Consider the following 22538-nt stretch of genomic DNA (forward strand, 5'->3'; position numbering starts at 1 on the left):
CGACAATTCAATGATTTGTCTGGAAGTTCGATGACGGAAGTTGTTGGCGTCATAACCAAAGGGCGATGGTTTGACAAAGAAGATGACCAGAGTCCGGTGGAACGGAGGCAAAGTCGTGATGGTGATATGATCGTCAATGGAAAAGTGACAACATGAGTCCAGCCGGTGGCGGTGACAAAACTCACACGAGGGACAGTGGTGGGACCGACATCAGGCATAATGGATCGTCGACGGTCGAGAGGCGGTGACAGAACTCTAACAAGGGACAATGATGGGACAGACATCAGGCACAGTGGATCGCCGACAATTGAGTGGCGGTCTAGACGAGTCTCGGGTAGGTCGATTTGGTTCACAGAATAGTTCAATAATGATTGTATTTTGGGTCTGTTTTTGATATCTGATCTATTAGGGTTTAAGATATTATAAATATGATTTTATATCATTTTTAGAAGATAAGAGAAGAAAATGGAGGAAAAAGGTGATAATTCTAGTTAGAGAGACAAAGTTAGAAATTTCTTAAAGTGTATTTTTGAAATTTGACTGATCTTTTGAGGATTCTAAGGAGATTAGGAAACACTTCTACAGATTTCAAGGTAGTGTGATTTATATATGGAGAGTTGAAGAGATTTGGAAACACCTGAGTAAAAAAATAAGACTTGGTATTGAGAAGTTTTCTAGAGACAACAATTTTGATTTGTAGAAAGATGCGTCCAAAGATGCATATTTGTAAACACCATTTACTCAAAAAATGTGTTGGTGATCCGGAGATGCATCTCCGAACGCATTTCATACATATTTTGTGCCATAACCCTTCCCTCTTTCCCCTTCTTCTTTTTTTAAAAAAGTTCTCAAAAAAACATATTTGAGCTCTCCATCTCCCAACAATTGAAGCACCTCTTCATTGCATTGAAGCATCAGTGTAGCTCTTTCTCCTTCCATCCATCATCTCATGACATTGAAACATCTCCTTCTCATCAATCAATTTCATGTTGGAAAGTTTTTCAAATTTTATTTTCTTTGTGTTTTGATATGTAGTTAGTTTTTTAAGATACATTAGCTATTTTAGGCACTTTACATAGTAATGTAAACAAACTAGGTAGGTTCGAACAACATGCAATGATTTTTTTGGAACGGTTAGGGCATAAAATGAGTTGCTTCCATGGAGACCATCTAAGTTTTGTTCGAAGATGCATCTTCAAATATGTTATGAACTTTTTTGAAAATGCATTTGAGGATTGTACACAGAAAAGATTTGGGTGTTGTTGTGGGATTTGTAAATTTCCTCGGACATGTTGTTTATATATATATATATATATATATATATATATATATATATATATATATATATATATATATATATATATATATATATATATATATATATATATATATATATATATATATATATATATATAACGTAAGTGCAATGGATGACAGCAACGAAGGTTAGAATAGGGTCAGGCGTATGCCCAAAACCGTATCAGTACGACGTGAAAGGGCCGCTGCGAGGACCACGAGGCCACGAGTTACTGATAACTCGTTTGATGTTGCATCTACTTTGCAACCCCAAATGTATGGTTCTATTAGCCAACTCTCCCAAACATCTCAGACATATGATGTAACAGAACCTGAGGATCCTGAGGCCCATGTTTACCCTAAAGTCCAGGAGGAATTCGTCCAGGATTCTCCATTAAAGAGTTATCGAAGAGGGCCATATGAAACTTCCTTACTTTATAATTATGTAGATCATGCTGCTAGACATATATGGAATAAAGAGGTATATTTCTTTTCTTTTGCAATACATATACATATATCTCAACTAATTAAATTATATTGATGCTTATGTTTTATTTTTACAGGAGCGTGATTGTTTGAAATCAATTAACCATGACAAGAAGATATTGTTGTTGCCACAACCAGCTGATCGTTGGTTCGGTGATGTTATATGTTATTTTGGTATTGCCGGTTTATGTTCATCTACATACGTGATCATAAATCATGTAATGCAGGCGAATTTTGTAGAGACGTGGCACTCAGAGACATTAAGCTTCCACCTACTTATAGGCAAGATGACAATCACTTAGGATGACGTCTCATGCCTACTACAACTTTCCATCATGTGGAGATTACTGAACCACAGGAGGATCGAGCGAGAGGAAGGGATCGATCTGATGATCACCATATTAGGGGATGACCCTGGTAAGACGTTAGAGGAGGCAGCTCGCACTAGAGGTGATCATGCACGATTTAGATTTTTGGAAAAGCTTTATAAATGATCATGTGAAGGGGTTACATATGCCGATTATGATGATGAGCATGTTAAGTACTACCAGTATGCCATTGAGGTGTTACCTCTTGTTCTTCATTGGCACGTTCATGTTTATGGACAAAAGTGCAACATATATCTCGATGTGATTATTCTCAAGTACTTCACAGACCCGAGTGTGATTCATGAGTACAATTAGGAGGCAACGTGTTTGGCCTACCTATACTCATAATTGATTTGTTATACTTGTTATTCATACTTATACTAATTTCTTGTTATTAATTTTTTGGGATGTATCATCTCTCACTTCCCTCGCATCACCGGGTTTGAAGCTTCGCCTAAATACGCAGGGAACTGGTCCAATGCAACTGCTTTTGTTTATATAGGATGAATGGTGCGGTCGAGCCATTCAGAGTCTCTCTTGAACGTATGGTACCAGATGATGTTTGCTTCTGTCCATATCAGGGTCACCTCTAGACACGTCAGCTTGATGTCATTTTATACTCTGGTTGCCTGGGATGTAGGTCATCTCTTATCTATCCCTATCTCCTTGAGTGAGCGACACACTAGTTTGGCTACTTGCAGATTATTCTGAGACCTCTCCACGAGTCTGCTCCTCCCACCGTCTCCCGCAGAGACCTACGGACGATACTGGATGATTTCAAGAGTCTCCTGATACCAGAAGAGTATCGTCGGGAGCCAGCTCATGTACATTAGGCATGTGTTGAGGTCTACTTATGATGGTTCTATAGGATGTCACACGCTATCCTATATGAATTATGTTGACCTTTTCTATATATGTATGAATTTTACCCTCCTTTAACTTTAATATAATTGAATTTTACTTTGATTTTACCATAATATAATTCAATATAAGTTGGGATAAAAAAATTTGAATGTTTGGACAATGATGCACAATAATATAATTCAATATAAGTTGGCATAAAAAAAATTGAATGTTTGGACAATGATGCAACTCTGAATTGATTCAGAGAGGATTTCGGAAATGCATCTCTAAAATAATTTCCCCTTTATATTTACCACGCTTTCAAAAGCTTTCAAAGGACATTTAGAAGATGTACCTCCGATTACATCAAATACCATACAGAAATGCATCTTCAAACCACATTTTGTTAAAAAATGTGATGGATCTCAAAATAACGAATTTTAGTTGTGATTTGGATGTATCCGAAAATACTTCTCCAGACGCATGAAAGACAATATTAAAGTTTCAAGGATTATTATATATAATGTCTAACGAGCAATTCTCTAAATAAATGTTTCATAACAATTTATGTGTTTACTTTCAAAAGGTAATTACTAAATGATTGAACTAATAAAACTATGTCAAAGTATATAATTTAAAGTAGTAAACATGACATGTTTTTTTTTTCTTTCAAATTATTCATTTATCATCTGAAACATTTATACTGTTGACTAATCTTTCATTCTCAATCCACTTACGATGCCAATTTGTGCACATAATGTAAATTGCATAACGAGGAGGTCATAGGCAGTTAGGCACCGCAATTAGACTCTATTTCAAACACTGCTTCACCACAAACATTGCAATTAGACTATTTTGATGATAAGGAAGACACAATCTTAGATAAAAACTAGCCACAAACAATGCAATTAGACTATTTTGATGATAAGGAAGACACAATCTTTGATAAAAACTAGAATAAATTGTGTTAATACTGATGAGTTAGATATTGTAAAGATCACAATGGTGCAGTTTAAAAATTGTCTTCGTAAATTAAAGATACAAGTTACCCTTTTGAATAATCAAGTAAAACTTGTTATCAACATAAAAATTAGGTTAGGTCCAATATTGATGTTTTTAAACATGAGGACCAATTAGACACTATTTTTTAAAACAAAAATTAGTTTAAAACTTTTAATTAAGTTAAGAGACTCTACAATTTAGCCTAACAATTAAGTAGAATATTCTGATTTCAATTAAAATGTGTACAAAGATAATAGACCATTTTGTTGACTTGTTGTTCTACATCATTAAGTTTGCATGTTATTAAATCCTAATCAAGAAAAAGCTGGAAACTATGAGAACACAGTTCAATACTGAAATGTGGAGGGAACATGAAAGCATCTACTAAGCAGATAATAATAAAACATAATAATGTATGATTGTGACCTTCCAAGTAAAATACCTCAATTTAGTATGGAGTATACCAACAAAGTACATTTTGTGAAATTCACAAAACTAGTTCAATCAATGTTTATGCATTAACATAATAATTTCGATATGGTTTGAAATAAAATTGGAAAAACAACCTATAACTTTTGGATAACAACTGAATTGGCTATACCAGCTTGCTCTATTGTCTGGTCCAAATCAGTAAGTTGTTTGGGAGGAAAGCCCATTGTCTGCAGTTGGTAACTTCTTACCCCACCAGTTCTTGATGCATCAATGAATGCTCTAACATCTCTGATTGTATGGCGGTGATTAAAGCGAGAAACCATTCTTGTACCATCAGCTAACCTTAGCTGGATTGATGTCACTGGTTGGGACTCATCTACAACTAGACCCATTGTTGGCATCGGAACAGTAAATGAGGAAGCACTAGCAGCAGTTTGAATAGGCTCACTGGCAGCTTCACCACTGGAGCTACTGTCACCTAAAGTTCTTCCAACCCCGCGAAAAGCAGTATTCCTTGGCTTCACCGGTTCCTAGATATATGTTGCCAAAAAAATATAAGTCAAAAAGAAAATATAGAAATATAGAAATAAAACACAAACTCAAGGCTGATGAAAGAAAACAAGAGACATACCGGGTAGTTTTCATCACGCCTAGTGAGGTTGAGACGGACAGCAGTTTGCCGATCAGCTGGTTCAAGCTCTTTGGGACATTCAGACTTCTTTATGCTCTGCATTGAGGTAAATTAATGAGAAGCCTATAATACTTCCAACAAGAAAATGATAGAATTCCCAATACCAAAGCTCGTCATGGGAGCGATGTTTATCCCTCCCTACCTAATGTAAGAGGCTCCAACAAAAAAGATACCTAATGATTCTCTACTTGAGCTCTCCTTTTCTTATATCTTCTCTCCCAACCAATTGGTCACATCAGCAATTCCCTAGACCATTCTTGGGCAGCTTAGGTCCAAAACCAGTATCCTATCTTTAACTACCACTCAAAGAACAACCTTGTTTTCAAGATTGAAATTAGTAATTACACAATGAAGGAGTTATTCTGGAAGTTATAAGAAAGATTTTACAGCTGATAGCGTGTTCACAAGATTGTCCAATTCCAGCTCCACATGTGTTGAGTTAGCAAGTACAGCTTACTTAATAAAATTCCTTTTGGTTTTCAGCACTCTTTTTTGTGCCCTCAAACAGGGGTTGGGTGCAGAAATAATGAGATAGTTAATTTGTTGGGCTAGGTATCCGTATTGGCCTATTATGTCCAGAAGTATACCCACAAACTGACTGTTCCTTTTGGTTTTCAGCACTCTTTTTTGTGCCCTCAAAAACAGGGGTTGGGTGCAGAAATAATGAGATAGTTAATTTGTTGGGCTAGGTATCCGTATTGGCCTATTATGTCCAGAAGTATACCCACAAACTGACTGTTACCATGTGTAGCTTGGAACCTCCAGAAACTAGCTCTTAGAGGATCTCATAGATCCGACTCAACTGGTAAAATCCCGAGTCAAGAGAAAAATTGTATTATTGACTGACAGAGAAAAAAGCTGCAAAAGAGAACCCTACTGTAAGCCCAAAACACAGTTCCTAAGCAAAGAGACTATTCGCTCTCTTCCCAACCGCTTAAGGTTTCTTAAAAAACAATATACCCCTCACACTTGTCCTCCTCCCTCCACTTTCCTTATAGCTATGTTAATTAACTGGCCATATCAGCAATTATTCTCTAACTTCTCTATTCAACCCAGTTGTCGGGATTATAGCTAAACCCTATCCTATTAGAAGTTCGCAACAACGTCAATAACATCCACAAGTTGCAAATGATGAGAGCAAGCAATAGTTTTCAATAAATTTAGAAGATGTCAAGACAAATGTTAAAATTTACAAAATATATGAATAAAAAAATTAATAACAAATTTGATAACAAGTTAAGATACCTCAAGGAATGATGCATTTTGCGGGTCTTCCAACCTCCGCAAAGGACCATCGTTGACAGAAAACCCATTCCTCCAAAAAGTGACCACATGTGTAATTGACTCTACTGGCTGAGGAGCAGATGGCACTGCCTCTCCGGAAAGCAATCTGGCTGTTCCAGTAAAACTTCTTGACCTTGAAGAACTTTCAGTAGGAGGATCAACAGCTACTTGTCTAGCCTGATCAAAAATATCATCCACAGTATGGCCACCTCTAGTAGGATCTTGGACAAGCATACCACTGCAACAATTAAAACAATGGTACATTAAAACTGCTTCTAGCTTATTGAAACTTGTCAATTATATCTAACGACTGAAACATAACTAACCTATATGATGAGCTTCTAACCCGTTGAAACTTGCTAATTATATCTAATGAAACTAAGCTATATGATGAGCTTCGAACTCATTGAAACTTGTCAATTATATCAAATGAAACTAAGCTCTAGGATGAACTTCTAACTCATTGAAACTGTCAATTAAAATAACTTTTACAATGCCTCACTAACCATGTTAAATAATAGAGCTTATACTAACACAGATACAATAACTAATTTAAACTTATATTTCAACATTTGTTTGATAAATGAATATGATTTAAAAAAGTTTAACCAAACTAATCTACCTATATTCTACTAGCATGTGTGGTTTGGCTTTTTTAAGAGCCAAAAGCAATTCTAGATGTGTTGAATTGATTCTGGACTGATTTTAAGAGTGATTTTGAGGTGTTTGGTTCTTCTAAAGTAGAATTGATTCTGCCACCATAATTGATTCTTCTTGAAACTACAATTTGCAGCTTCTCTGAGTTCAAACGTGATATTTACACTGAAATTTATTGTTCAACTTTGTTTTACATAAACGTATCCAAACATAAATGAATTATGCTAAACTCAATTATGTTAATATCAATTCTACAAAACTCAATTATGTCAAAATCAATCCAAACACACAATACAATGAGGAAGACATTAGGGTTTGTTTGGGATAAAGATTTATGAGGATTAGGTCAATATTTTATATGATCACAAAAATTGTCACTAGCTCATTCAATTTAAGAAACAGTTTATAGCTAGCTAAATATAGAAATGAAAAACAAACCCGCCCCAAACACACCTTAAGATTTAGATATAAACACACAAAACAACGGCAAAGACGTAAATGGAAACACAATTTCACAAAACCTAAACCCTAGTTTCGCAATTACGAAATCCAATCACGCAATGCTCTATCCTGATAAAAGAAAATCGTCATCGTTACCTCTTCTGACCACCAGCATAATACTCCTGCGGCTCATCCGATTCGGAACCAGACCCCGAATCTTGCTCCCCTTTCACATCCCTCAGAGTCCGAATCCCACTCTGCCGACTTCCCGACGCTTTCTTTCCAAGAGCCCGCCTAGATCGGAGTACACGAGACGGCGGCGGCGACTGCGACCGAGACGGAGATTCAGAAGGTTGAAAATCAGGCGATAGAGATTCATTAGGCGAAACGGTGTTACCAGTATTGTCGTTTATAGGGATATTCGGAATGGCGGCATTGTCGTTGTCTAAGAACGTCGAAACGGCAGCGTCTAGGTCGAAATTGTGACTCTCGAGGAAGAAAAGAGCTTCTTGTTGAGTGGAGGAAGTGATTTCGATGAATGAGTTGATGAGTGCGGCGGCGTTTGCGTCGGAATTGGGATTCTCACTCTCCATATCTTTACGACTTCTCTTCCCTTTCGATTTCATTTTTCTCTGTTTCCAAACCTTATAGTATATACTCTCTCTCACTCAGTTGCGAGTTTTCGTCGGGAGATTAGGCCCACCATGGACAGGTGTTTTATTTATATATACAGGGTAGACGGTAGTAGTAGTCTCCATTCACACGTCACATTAAATTAGGGTAATATAAATTTAGAAATATTTGTTTTTAAAGGGAATTTAATTTCTTTAAATTTAAAATATTATATTTTTTAATTAAAGTTGTTGATTTTTAAATTTTATCAATTTATTTAAATAAAAAAACAGTAGGATATTGTAAGGAAATATGAAGAGATATTATTGTTAAAATTAATACATTAACTAAGTATCATTAGTATATTAAAATCTAAATCAATTTAAATAAAAACCACAAATCGATCATAAAAAACAAAAAATCACAAAAAAAAAAATTCAAAAATCATTGACTTGTAATCGAATGCTATTTTGTGAAAATTTCCTAGATTGTATTAGATTTTAGTTTGATTTTTCAAGATCAAACTAAATTACATATATATATATATATATATATATATATATATATATATTTAATTTATTTTCTTTAATATTATTTATTTATTTGATTAAATTTATTTATTTTTACTTATTTTATTTATTTCAATCATAATTAATTATTCTTATTTATAATATTAATGTTAATATGTTATATATGGTACATATTACATCGAATTTATATTTATAATGTTTTTTATAATTTTAATACAAAATCATATATTATAATCTAGATATTCAAAACTAAGAATAAATTTAAGAGATTGAATTTTCTAAATTAATAATATAAAAATCGAAACGAATCACAAATAAATGTATCTTTGAATTAGACAAATTTTATTTCAAAATAACCGCACTACAAACACTTAGTAAGGATCACATATCAGTTTGGTTCGCACTACAAACACTTAGTAAGGATCACATATCAGTTTGGTTCGCTCTTGAGAGAATCTGATACTTAAACCGATTAAAAAATTATGGGTTGATTTGGATTGATTTTCCACATTTTTGAGATAAAACTCAAACTGAAAAAAACGAATTGATTTGAGTTGTATTGATTAGGTAGATTAAAAAAATACAAAAATATTTAAAATTAATTACTTATTGGGTTAAATATATGAACCCCCCCTGTAATGTTAGCGAGTTTCTTGTTTGCCCCCTATAAAGATTTTTTTTGTAATCACACCCTTAACTTATGTAGATTCTCTCATTGCTGCCCCCTTCTGGCCATGTGGCATGGAATCTTTAGCATAATTTGCAAGCGTGGCATTTTGAATAAATGTTTATGTTCAATACTTTCCAGCATGGCATAATTAGGGCTATGTCTTCCCCACTTCATCTCCTTGCTCGTCACATTCACTCCAAATTAGGGAAAATTTCTTCCCCAATTCAAATTTCTTCCCCAATTTCTTTCATCTTCTACCTCCAATTCACTTTCCATTGATTGTTTCTGCTGCTACATCCACTCCAAATTAGGGCAATTTCTTCCCCAATATCGTCTCCTTCGTCGTTTGTTTATTGTTCAACCGAATGGGTGGGAGCAAGGGTTCCTCTTCCACGAATGATTATGGAGTGGGTTTACCCACGTGTGGGTGCAACATGCCAATGAAGATGTGGGTGTCCAAGTCACTTGATAATCCAGGGAGAAAATTTTGGAAATGCAAGAACATGATGGTTAGTTGATTTTAATTTGAATAATTTGATTATGTCATATGTTGTGTGGTATTTTAATGGATGATACGATTGGGATGCAGGATGGTTGTGGTCTGTTTTTGTGGGATGATTTGATTGAAGGAAAACACACTAATCCGTCCAGATGCTTACATTGTGATGGAGAGAAGAAATACTTGAGAGAATTGGCTAATGAGATTGTGGACGAGATGGAGTGCAGAGCTGGAATACACAAGAAAATGGAAAAACACAAGAGAAAGATTGCAAATGAAAGGAGGAAAAATTTCTGGTTGATGATTATAATTGGGCTGACTTGGATTATGTTTTCAGCTTTGCTTAAGTTAGTGTAGGTAGAGACTTAGTTTGTCATTAGCACGTGTATGTTGTTAATTTATGTTCTTTGAATATTGTAAGGGCTTTGAAATGTGTAATGGCTTTGAATATTGTAATGGCATTGAATTTAAATTCTGTTATTTGATTTACAAGTTCTGTTATTTGTAATGGCTTTGAATATTGTAGTGGCTTTGAACATTATAACATTTAAATGAAGATGACAAGCATAATTTTGTGCATAACATTCAGATACATTAATAAGCACACTATGGTGCATAACATTCAGATATAACAAAAAGCACACTATGGTGCATAACATTCAGGTACATTAAAAAGCACACTATGGTGCATAACATTCAGCATACAACAAAAAGCACACTATGGTGCATAACAGTCAGCCACAACAAAAAGCACACTATGGTGCATAACAGTCAGCCACAGATTCAACAAAAAACACAAAAAACACACTATTCTGGCAGCACTATTGGTTGGTTTTCTGAACCTCGACCTGTGATGGGTTTTTTGAACCAAAACAGTTTGATCCTCTCACTTTGCCTCCTTTTGTTGCTTCTTTGTACTGGATGTGAATCAACCACACTAGACCCTGATTGACTCATTTCAGTTGGGATATTTGATTCAACAGCATTATCAGGTGGTTGAACAGCATTTGCAGGTGGTTGAACAGCATTAACAGGTGGTTGAACAGCATTAGCAGGTGGGACCCTTGATTCATCAGCATTACTCTGTGGGCCTCATTTTTTACAAAACTTATCTCTCTTCCATTAAGCACTGACCACTCCCTAATAGCCTCTCGAAAATCGTTGAGGGAATTAAATTCCATGCCCCACTTGAACTTAAAGTCTTTGTTTAAGTGCTCTTTCTTGTACTTGTCATACTTGGGCTTATCTTCATCACAAGAGTCATCTGGGTCATCACTATTCAATTCATCACTTTGATACTGGTCTTCATCATCCAAGCCCTTATTGGGCTCACCTAAAGGGCCTAAATGACTGTCATCTACATTTAGGGGCAAAGTATCATCTATTTCTTCATCAAAACCATCAGCAAGTCCGGTTGCTCTCTCATCTTCACTATCATCCAGTCCATCAACAATTTCTTCTTCCAACCCATCCAACTGCTTTTCCTCATTCACACAATTTGGTGCCCTATCACTACGCTCAAATTTCACACCCTTACTGTGTTCCACATACAAATCTCCTGTGACATTCATTACGCTAAAATACATGGCAAAATCTACGGCATCATCGTCACTTCTAATATAGAGAAACCCTTCTTGGATTTCTAATACCTTTGTCCAAACCCTAAAACTACCCTCCTCATAACCCAACCTACTAACTATTTTTACAATACTATCCAATCCCCAGCTACCTACGTGCATACCTGTAATGGTTGTATCAACGCCTCCTCTGTAGATGATTTCTTCGCCACCAACCCTCACGAACTCACCACCATGATGAAACGTCACATTGAAATGATCGGATTCCTGAGATTTCACTTGAGCTTCTTCCTGAACATTGCTCTCACTAGGATTTTTCTTCGTCTTCTTTGCCATTGTTTCCCAGGTGCTGAAACCCTAAACGTTGCAAGGGGGCATTTGAGAGGAACATTGTGTAATATACCCACTAATAAAAAATTAAATAAAAATTAAATCCACCTGTGTATTCAGAATGCCTTCGTGGCAGGTGTGGCAAAAGATTCCATGACATCTGGCCAACAGGGGGTCCAATGAGGGAATCCACAAAACCTAAGGGGGCGCTTAAAAAAAAAATATTACCAGGGTCTATTATGGAAACTCGCTAACATTACAGGGGGGGTTTATATTTTTTACCCTTACTTATTTAAGAAAAATAATTTTCCATAATAATATAAAAAAATATAATATTAATATTGTTCAATTATAAATATTAGACTAACAATTTTCTTCACAACAGATTCAAAAATATACAACTTTTAACTATTTCAATTAACCGATTTTACCACTATAGAAAATTTCGTCGAAAAATTTAAAATATGAATATTCTTGATAAATTATGAGATCCATTTTAAGATATACAGTATGTGATAAGTTGTAGGACCCATTTGAGTTCTTATGGAGTTTATCTATAGAGTAAAACTTGAATGGATTGCTTTAAAGTGATGCTCTAACTAATTAGTTGACTATTGCTTGAACATTTTTATGCCGAGCCTAGCAGAGGGAAGAGGCAAGTCAATAGTTAAAACACATTCTCGACCATACAAATAATGTTCTCCAATTTTAGTTCTTGATTGCAGTTGACATTCCCCACATCGGGCTAAATGTATGTATGAACAAATGAATTTCGTCTAAAAAAACTGATTCCTGTTACCAAAGTGTTGTAGTTGATGAATAACCTAGGGCACTATGTGCTTACACATGGCCAATAAGGAATTCCAATGGCTACACTATCCTCATGTATTTGCAACTGGTGACTTGATGTCCTCTTTGTTGCAAGTATGTGACAGTAGCAAATAAAATTCCTGTCATATATACATTGTTCAAAGATCAGTTGATGTGGATTCCTGATGTGGAAAAACCTGAAAAAGTAGAACATTGATTAAGTATTAATGTGTATACAATCCATATAGGTGTCACCAAATTTGTAAGGAACACGGACACCAGTCAAAAGAATCAAACCTTATTTCCAACCTCAGCACACATATGTGCATAAACCATCCACCTTGAAGATGCATACGAACCAAATAATTTCATCAACATTGCCAAGTAAATCTGTGGCATTGTCATTCACTTGTATCCATGTTTTGAAATGGAGTAATCTATAATGACTGCAGATCTATTTCATAGCTACAGATGCTGAGACAGACGCTGCCTCAGTTATTAGGCAAATAGGTTGACAAGCCTGGAGGCAAGCACCTATATCAAATGGAAGTAACTTAGAACCATCAAAAATAAGATTAACACCAGGAAGGATTGCTTCTTTACTATCATTTTCTTCTGCTTCAGTTTTCATTGTATCCGCTTGAGTTGCTTCTTTAACATCTGCTGTGGCAGCTACATCGGCTGGAGTTAACTCGTATGATCTGCATGCACCATTCATCAGACTTGAGTTAACAAGGAAATCAAAACAATGAGCCTTCTGTTTTATGTTTGTTAATATAGTGCTAATAGAATTTTATGTAATGAATCTTCAAGTATATTGAATTAATAGAAGTTCGATAACAAACCTAAGAACACTGCCGTCAAAGCTCAACACTTCAGTTTGGCAGCGCTGTCGATTAGCAAGTTTTAACCTCTGATGGACACTTGATGCCCATGAAATAGGACAAGAAGGATCTAGAAGTGGATTCAACTTTCCACTAGCTTGGTTCTTAAGCTTCCCAAAAGTCTCCTTTGCTTGCTGTTTCTGGTAAAGAAGCTTTCCGGTGAAACCTGTTGATTGGTACTCAGCACTAATGTCATATAACTTCTTCCTTAAGTTTTGCATTGCATCATGGTGTTCTGCAAATGAGCCAGATTGGAGCATCTCCGATGAAATTATCCTTCTACATATATTACTGCACAAGGTTGGACTAAATAGTGGCATCCCAAATTCCAAACTCAATGGAACCCATTCGTACTTCACTTCAGAAGATAACTGATCTGATTCTTTTCCAATAAATAATCTCAAAAGTCGAATATAACCAACTGTCCACAGTTCCATCTTGTCGGACAAATTCATCAACAGAGAATTCAGCTTCGAATTTTCCTCTTCACAAAGTCCTAACTCTTCTCCTACTGAAGCAATAGTTCCATCTGCGTTCTTTAACGGTAAAGGGATATCCAAAGTAGCTGTTTTGCCAGATTTATTAAGATCGTACTTACTGAGAGGCAGCACCAACACCGCGGAATGTTTAAGAAGTGAATTTAAACAATGCAAGAGTATACTTCCCTTTATTAATTTTCCTTCAAATTTCCTTCCCAGCCCTCCTACTGTGGTACTGTCCCAGGACCATATAAGGGCTTTCTCACAACCAGCCAATGGAGCAGGAAGCAAGCGCATACACTGTCCTTTCATTAGAACAACTGACAGAGGCCCACTAGCTGCAGTTGAATACAATACCAATTTCATCCAAGGACTCATAGAAGAATATGTGGGAGGACCAAAATGAACTGGACCTGTGGGTCTAGGAAGAATTGAGGAATGGGAAAGAGGCACTATGGACACAAGTATATCGTAGTCACGAAGAAACAATCGGTTAAGAGTTGCTGGTGCAAGAGAAGCCAAGCTTTCAGACCGGAGAATGTCTACACGATATTTCTTTTTCTGTTGCATTTCTGTTTCAACATCTGACCCTTCAACTTCTACTACTTTATCATTGTTATGGAAATTTGTGTCTGACTTATCGACTTGCTGAATGTGATTACTGCCATCTTCCAAAGTAACGGAATGGTCTCCATCATCCATACTACTAGAAAGTTCTGAGTGAACAGAAGTCTCTACTACATTCTTCTCTGATTCAAAATTTTCTAAATCATCAGTGTTTATTACAGTTTCTCCATCACTAGATTTTCTTGATCTGTCAGCCAAAGAGGTTTCAGGCTCAGCTACCACAGAACTTGACTTATCATTGACTGAGGTAGTTGTACCCAGTTTATTTATATCTCTCTCTTCTTTTTGGTCGGCAGGTATTCCACCTGAATGAAGACATTCTAACACACAACGCAGACTATACGCATGATTTGCAAATTCCTGTAGTTCTCCTTCAAATGTTGTACCCTCCAGGGTGCTAAGATCCTTGCAAAGATCAGCAATGCTGGCATGACCCAATTTTCCCGCTTCGTATAGTGTAACGGCATGAGTTTTCAGGCCTGACAAAGTTCAATAAAGTAGTATGATCTTGATCAAAGATGCAAACCAAACTCAATCAAAGGAAAAATATTGAACCGAGTCAAGCAGGGTTGACTCGCTACAAGGGAAATAGCTCTCCTACTGCCTATTTTTTTCCCATTCAAAAGACTTTACTGCGACAGTGTTCAAGAGAAATCAACCTCTTTACCATTTCAACTAACAGAGATAGTAGATCTGCATTTTACTTTCGCAACTAGAATATCCAAAAAACAAGTAGGGGAAAATTGAAACCTACATAGATTTATTAGCCCAACACATGGTTATTAAAATTGAGTTTCTACCTTGAATTTTCTTGTAAGATACTTGCATTATATATTACAAGACATGTCCAAGCTGACAGTCCCATCATATCTCTTATCCATGTCCTGAAATGGATTTGCATGACTGATTTTCTATACTATTGGTAAGCACATTACCGAAAATATGTGAACAACAGTACGAGTCATATTAAATTGTTTCAAGAATCTTGTCAAATTGTTGATAAAAATTAAAATTTTACGTTGAGGATATTCTGGATTACTTATTAATTTCTGGTAATCAATTCTACACATAGCCAGATTGTTATCACGTTGTTTATGCCCCCAAAACACAAAAGGTGTCCACTGCTAACAGCATACACTTTGATCTGTAGGAAAGCAGAAACTGGAAAATGTTGGCACTTAGAAGCTTGAAAACATTATCTTGCACTAAAAACTATCTAGGGCAGAATTAAATTTTAGAGCTAGAAACATCTGCATGAGATGTGACTGATAATGGTAGCTTACTTGTACAAATCAATAATAGACCACGAGCAACCTTAATATGGATTACTCATAACTTTCTATGTCAGCACAGACTGACTTAACAAATATAATTCAAAAACATAATTCTGAAAACTATACTACATGAACATAAGCTTCAAGACAGGAGCAAAAGATATAAACCTGGTGAAACAGATCCCATCATAAGATAGGATGTAATATTAGCATCAACTATTAAGGCAACGCGAGTAAAGGCAGAACGAGGACCATAGTTTCCTGAAGCTGAAACATCTCCTTGCTGAGTGGAGTCATTGTCAATAAACATATTCTCAGAGCCCTGACTAGCAACAGAAGCATCTTCGTCACTGAATGTACTTCTTCTAGGAGATATATTTATACCGGAGTTTCCAATAATAGATTCGGGATCAATCATTTTTGTAGCCCATCCCAAACGACACACAAAAGAAGCAGCAGCTAGTAACTGTGACAATTCAGCCTGTAGGGTTGTTGCCAACTCACTAACAGTTGCATTTTCATTTGAGACTACAAAAACTGCATACAACAGCCTGAAAGCAAAGATCAATAATTACTCGCACTATATGGAAATATATACTTTGAACGAAAAATGATGTAAACACAAACTGAAACAACTACTTTACTCTTCAATAGGATCTTCATAAGACTGCTCCCTATTGGAAACAAAGCCTTCAAGCCTGGAAACTGAGACACCATAAATACAAATATTATTGATATTACTTAAGAGACACAGCTTTTGAAAATGATGTTTTTCATATTATATGTCTATATCTTTCACTACTTTTCATGTTTATGTATTCACTTATGATTTTGTAACAGAATAAGACCATGGATATTTGTGGCACTTCAATAGCAGGTAAAGATTAATAATAGAAAGAATAACATCAAATTTTTAAAAATTCTTTGGTCAGTAATTCTACTTTTATTATATCAAGTTATGAGTCCATAAGATATCAACTAAGGAAATCATAAATTAACCAACATCGGGAAAAATAAATAAATTCCGTTCACAAGAACTGCAACATAATGGAAAGTGCACCGTAAAAAATATATTTAATAGTTATTATTTTAATAAGGTTTTTAGTAGAAGAGGGGCAATTTGGATCTGATGGGCAACACTATATAGATTCACTCCATTCACTCCGGCCAAATCTCAGCCATTGGATTAATCTACAACCGAAACCTGAGAGTGTTGATCTCTTAGCCGTCAGATTAACTCAACAGCTGAGATTTCACAGGAGAGACAAGAGTGGCTGAACAAGATCTAGCTGCAAAGGAAACAAGTTCCATGTCTTTCTTTATACCCAATAGGTACCTGCACCCATTAACTGAATCTTAAATAAATAAAAATACTATCTGTATTCAAGTAGCTATTGAATTATTTTGGATATATTTCAATCATTTAAGGTCAATGCATTCTTGTAAATAAATGAAACTAATTTAGAAATGTTTGTTATTGTGCAGTTATGCTTCCATAAACAGAACTGTATGGTTTCAATTTTGGGGAACCAATATGGTCAATCCAGTTGGTCAGTTGCCTCAATTTAGATCAAAACACAACTGATCCTACCCTGCTTATTTAAATTATGAAGCTTCAGACAAAAACTCAGGAATTATACTTTTGATATAGAAGTTATGAAAGTAAAACTTATTAAGCTAACATATATAGAACAAACCATAGGCAGAATAAACCTTTAAACCGGTCATCAGGATTTATCGGAACTTCGAAATAGACCAGTCCTCGTCTGCAAAGACCCCTTACGATATCAGGATCAAACATGACAAATGAATTTGCTTCCTCATTACAGACTTTGTCTACTACGGCCGTTTCCTCATTTGATAGCTTCTATTAAAGATGAGAAGAAATAGACAACAACGTAAGAGAAGACAATTGCTAGCATTTCTCTAAATGTTATTTTTCACTGCCAATGAACCATTAATTTAGTAAATCCTCCTCTATCTAATAAGGGTGAAAGACATACCCCACCTTAAATTCCTCCAAGGTAAAGTTCACAAGACAAACTCCCCACCAGGGTTCAACTGGAAAATCCACAGGTTGAGTAGGCAAAAGCTCTTTTGCTATTGACTTGTTAAGTTTCCACATTATTTTCTGGATATTCCCAAAAGAACATTGACAGGTGAGTTAAGAATAATATAAGTTGTAAGCGTACTTTGAGCATAATGGTATATTTGAGATGGGTTGACTATATTATGCAAAACCAAATCATTATCCAGAACAAGGGGCAGCAAATTGCTGAATTCATAAACACAAATTGCCGAGCATAATGGTTGGAAAAGAAGAAAAATGAGGAAATCACCTATTTTATAGTAATGTCATTGAGAATATATAATGCAAGCATATATGTCTGTCTTGCTAGGATCCTGAACATAACTGATCCCTTCTATACATGGACTTTAATGGCATGTCAGCTTATACAAAGATTCATTGAATTTTCCTTTTTACCAATTGAATAGAAGCCTAGAACGTAAGATGGAAACAAGGATTGCTACAGGTAAATATTCATAGAATAACATAGATACAATTCAAGTATTAAGTTTACTTTTATGTGACACCTACAGTAGTATTATCAAATATCGGCCATGCAGATTGTGTGGGCAGATTTTTGGACAATCGCCATGCCAATTTGTGAAGGATGGCGGCGCCATGGTGTTTTATGGAAGCACCATATGGCAGATTTTTGGCTTTCCGCCATTGTCCACTGTCGATAACATTGACCTAAAGGAAAAATCTGTGCAGTACCTTAGATCTGCACTTATTCATTATATCAATAAATTCATTTCTCCCGATTCCTGTAAGTCTTAAAGCATCTGCAGCGCTAAAGTTTGGGATGCTGTCATAAGGTTGTTCTGCAAATAATCAAAACAAGCAGGAAATTGGCCAGTTTCTACTCAAACAAACATTTAGTATAATATGAAGTTAATCAATGAAGAAATATGAAGTCCAATAAATCATGCACATATAATGATATAGTAACAAGAATTGAAAGATCATATCAAACCAAAGTGACATTTTAGTATCTTGTGCATTCATTCATGTACTTTTTAGAATGACTTGTTTTCTTAATCTATTCTCCTAAAAAATGACATGTTAATATTAATTTCTTTTCTTTTAAATTCAAGTTGCCTATTTTGTATATCATATCTATAATTTAAATAATTTCCTCTTTCAATCTAGATTTTCTATATTCCATCAAAATCAATTATACATGCCCCATTTTAAACATTTTTCTCTTGAATATTTTTTTTCTTTCATTCTATGTTTTTTGGTTTTCACTTGAATCGATGGAGGAATACTTTCTGGTATAATTTAAATAAAAAACAATGTGGCACGAGTGTAACACTACAGAGATGCCAAACAAGCAAGCAACTGCAATTGAAGTAGATATCTTTTTCTCAAGCTTCTATTATACTAGCAAGCATTCCTCCAAAATAATGTCAATGTTAATGTTAACTTCTTTTCTATTAGTAAATTTTAAATTCAAATTCCCTATTTAATGCTATATTTAACAAAAGTTAGGCACAATCTTCATGCATGGAGTGAACTCTGTTGGAATTCCAACAAGCAAGTAACATAGTTACCATTTTTCATTACTTCAAAAAGCATATCACGGTAATATCTGAAAGGTGATAGTCTCATTACACGACAAACATAATCCACCAGATGATAAGGAAATATCTGCAAGTGACGCCAAGGATATTAAATTCAGATGTACAACTGAAAAAGCAAAACAGAGAGCACTGGCTAAAATATGGAAAGTACTGGTTATATCTGGAGTTCTTAAATACTAAGTACAAGAAATAACAGTTTTTTTCTCTCTTATAAAATAAAACTACAAGGTAATTTGATCAAATTAGTTACCAAAAATGATCTTAGAGCTAAAGAAATCAAGATATCTTACAATTACAATTACAACATTCACAATTTTGATTTTCGAAGCATAATAAAAATTTTAAATCCCTCCACAAAATTCTATCATATCTTTCTGATTTTGTAAGAACAAAGGCATATAAAGATCTGTATATTTGATATAGAAGTTTAAATTTCAGGAATCAAACAGAGTACCGGACATTCTGAAAAGCACATACAGCTAGATTCTTCCGCAAGTACCGCATCAGATTTTCATAATACTCGCTTTCTTTACAAAATTTACGAGCGAAACAACTGTTCCATTGAAGTCTCTTCTTTACGCAGTATTCAATTATCCTGCATAAAATACCCGTCGCCAGCAATAGAGAAGGTGGTATCAAAGTTATGAATTTACCAATGAAAAAAGACATGAAATTCAAGAAATTGTCTCATGAGCCCTAAAATGAATGAAGTGTACCACCTTACGGAAACCTAATAAAAAGAAGTAAAAACACCCAGATATGATAATCAGCTCTCAAAATCAGAACTTCTGCTTATTATATTTATTTTCTAGTTAAAGGCAATCCTGCCTATGTTAGCTTTGCTAAATATAGGCAGTCCCAAACCCAAATAAAGGGAGAGAATTGCGTTCGACCATCAACGTAAAACTTTGTCAAATCTCTATGGTATGGATCAACTACGAATTATCGCGAAAGTTGATCCATGTAGCTGATCCCACTTAGTGGGATAAGGCTTTTTTTTTTCGTTGTATTTTCTAGTTAGAAACACTACATACAGCCATTGAAAATCAAAAGCTTCCTGGTTCCTGTGCAAATTTATACTATTATATACTATTATACCCTTGAAACATATGCTTCTTTCTAAAACAAACTATCGAGCTCATGAAAATTTTCACTAAGCTCCCTGATAGTTTCATGATGAAGAATTTTCTTTCTAAACCAGATATTAAGTAGTAGTAGTAGTAGCAGAAGTAGGAAGATTTAATTTGGGTAAATCTTGTAGAAATCAGTATGATAATGCAAGTTCTTCTTCTTTGGAAAGGATGCATTATAATAAGAGTTATAGAAGTACAATAAAATATCTCTAAATTCCTTCTTTGAATTTCAATAATGAAAAACCTTACCCAAAAAGGGCATGGGTGTAACAACGCAGAGAGGCGCAACAAGCAACTGCAATGCTCTCTTGATTCCAAAGTTTTTAAATTATAGGGGCACGACACTCCACTACTTAGGCCTCAGCAGTTCTTAATTTATCATTGACTCTACATAATGTTGTTTATGGTGGAAAAAACTAAAGAGCAAAGCCACAAATTTTAATTCTTTCAACGGTCATAAGCAATGTAGTCAAGCTAGAGATCTTAAGTAGGATCGGTCGGCTTGTGAAAGATCGTAAAACTTGGATAGTTAGCATAAACGTAAGATCATACCAAAGTAAAAAATGGCAATTTCATACATAATATATACACACACATACACCAAAACTTGAAAATCGTAATACAAGTCCCAAAAAAAAAGGTCCAACACTTTTTTTTATGGTCTTGCTTTAAAAAGCTCGATCCTGCCACACCGGCAAGGAGAACGGTCTTTCTCTGATCATAGCACTCTCATGCATCGTAAGCACGTAAGATCTTACAATACAACACTAGATCTTGCACTTCATAAGAGTACAATGTTGGATAAACTACTTATTTAATCGCCTATCTACAAGTGTTTCCGTTAACAACGAGAAAATGTGGCAAACCATTTTCATAGAATTTTTTAATTAATTTTATAAGCTATCATGTCGAACTTTTTGAAATAGGTTAAAACAGCTTATGAACATGTCATAAGATGTTTTCCTAAGCTCCCACAAAAACTTACACAACTATTTTTTTTATAAAATAAGTTGAAATAAATTGTAAATAAGCTCTTCTAGGTTAAGAAGAGTTTATTTAAGCTAAATTAATGATTAAAGTACTTATAACCACGTTGAATTACTTAGTTGTAATTAAATGGGATAAGATTGTCCCGTTAAGTCGGCGGGGTTGATAATTGTGCAGAGACATCAGTTGCATGTAATAATGAAAAATGAGAGGGAGATTATTTTTGGTACCTTGTGATCCATTCTTCCTTGGAAGGAACCGTTTGTTGAAGTCGCCTGGGAAGATTCTCCCATGGGCATTCATCCTTAATCGCTTTTTCCAGCAACAGTTCCTCCACCGTCACCTCAGCACGCTGCATTTTTCACCACACATTAAACAACACTGCACTTTCTGCAAAAACAAAACAAAAATACGTGATTAATCAAGAAAATGATTGCCGATAGCTCAATTTCGGAATTGATAATGGAATTAGCGTCGACGTGATTAGCGTCGAGATCGTAGCGACGGTGTGAGTGAGAATGTGGATGAAGGAGAGAACCTGATGTGTGGCGAGAGTGTTGAATTCAGCTTCATGATTTGGAAATTGGAAATTGGGATGGAATCTGAACAGACGCAGAGTTTGTTTGTTCTTGCGATCTCAACTCAACAGAAAGCTCCTAGTTGCATGGCATTTGGGTGAATTCAGTGTAACAAAAATTTAATAAATACAGTAAAAAAACACCTTTTCATGCATGGAAATTAAACTCTTTTATGTAATTTAATTCATCTTCAAAATTTTAGATTAGTCCAATTTGGGATTTTATTGTTCTCTTTAATCACTATTCAACACTTCTTTTGGCTCAACACTTTTTTACGGGCACTATTCAAAAAAATAAAATGTGTAACCAATATATAGACAAAACTATTTTAAATTTTAAATTTTAAATTACATGCCATTTTTTTATTTTATTTTAAGTTTTACATGAGATATTAAAT

General features: G+C 35.1%; 2 protein-coding genes across 3 annotated transcripts; both read right to left on the reverse strand.

The window, feature by feature from the left end:
• Positions 1-4394: 4394 nt before the first annotated feature.
• Positions 4395-8199, reverse strand: LOC131621104 (plant UBX domain-containing protein 4-like). Its single transcript, XM_058892319.1, has 4 exons — positions 7657-8199; positions 6364-6640; positions 5059-5154; positions 4395-4957 (listed from the first exon to the last, which is right to left on the reverse strand). Exons 1-4 carry the CDS (start codon positions 8124-8126, stop codon positions 4562-4564), a joined length of 1239 nt encoding a protein of 412 aa, XP_058748302.1. The 5' UTR covers positions 8127-8199; the 3' UTR covers positions 4395-4561.
• A 4105-nt stretch (positions 8200-12304) lies between these two features.
• LOC131621106 (uncharacterized) lies at positions 12305-22274 on the reverse strand. Of its 2 annotated transcripts, XM_058892320.1 has the most exons (12): positions 22102-22274; positions 21794-21953; positions 19921-20038; positions 19414-19510; positions 18575-18681; positions 17801-17923; positions 17506-17659; positions 16437-16497; positions 15961-16343; positions 13374-14997; positions 12826-13229; positions 12305-12725 (listed from the first exon to the last, which is right to left on the reverse strand). In XM_058892320.1, the coding sequence occupies exons 2-11, from the start codon at positions 21919-21921 to the stop codon at positions 12983-12985; spliced, it is 3042 nt and encodes a 1013-aa protein (XP_058748303.1). In that variant the 5' UTR covers positions 21922-21953; positions 22102-22274; the 3' UTR covers positions 12305-12725; positions 12826-12982. The 2 variants fall into 2 exon arrangements, with proteins under 2 accessions (XP_058748303.1, XP_058748304.1); XM_058892321.1 differs by lacking the exon at positions 22102-22274 and having other exon boundaries at positions 19898-20038; positions 21794-21816.
• Positions 22275-22538: the final 264 nt, after the last annotated feature.

Source organism: Vicia villosa, linkage group LG7 (genome assembly GCF_029867415.1).
Source record: "Vicia villosa cultivar HV-30 ecotype Madison, WI linkage group LG7, Vvil1.0, whole genome shotgun sequence".
NCBI classification, from domain to species: domain Eukaryota; kingdom Viridiplantae; phylum Streptophyta; class Magnoliopsida; order Fabales; family Fabaceae; genus Vicia; species Vicia villosa.

What these genes read in the sequence shown, in the direction of transcription:
- LOC131621104 (XM_058892319.1), bottom strand. Translation starts at nt 8,126, where the DNA reads ATGAAATCGAAAGGGAAGAGAAGTCGTAAAGATATGGAGAGTGAGAAT. An exon ending in AAAATGCATCATTCCTTGAG is followed by an intron (nt 5,155 to 6,363) that starts GTATCTTAACTT and finishes ACCTCAATGCAG; the next exon opens with AGCATAAAGAAGTCTGAATG. An exon ending in GGCGTGATGAAAACTACCCG is followed by an intron (nt 4,958 to 5,058) that starts GTATGTCTCTTG and finishes ACATATATCTAG; the next exon opens with GAACCGGTGAAGCCAAGGAA.
- LOC131621106 (XM_058892320.1), bottom strand. Translation starts at nt 21,921, where the DNA reads ATGCAGCGTGCTGAGGTGACGGTGGAGGAACTGTTGCTGGAAAAAGCG. An exon ending in TTACCTTGGAGGAATTTAAG is followed by an intron (nt 17,660 to 17,800) that starts GTGGGGTATGTC and finishes CATCTTTAATAG; the next exon opens with AAGCTATCAAATGAGGAAAC. An exon ending in TCCTGATGACCGGTTTAAAG is followed by an intron (nt 16,498 to 17,505) that starts GTTTATTCTGCC and finishes ATGGTGTCTCAG; the next exon opens with TTTCCAGGCTTGAAGGCTTT.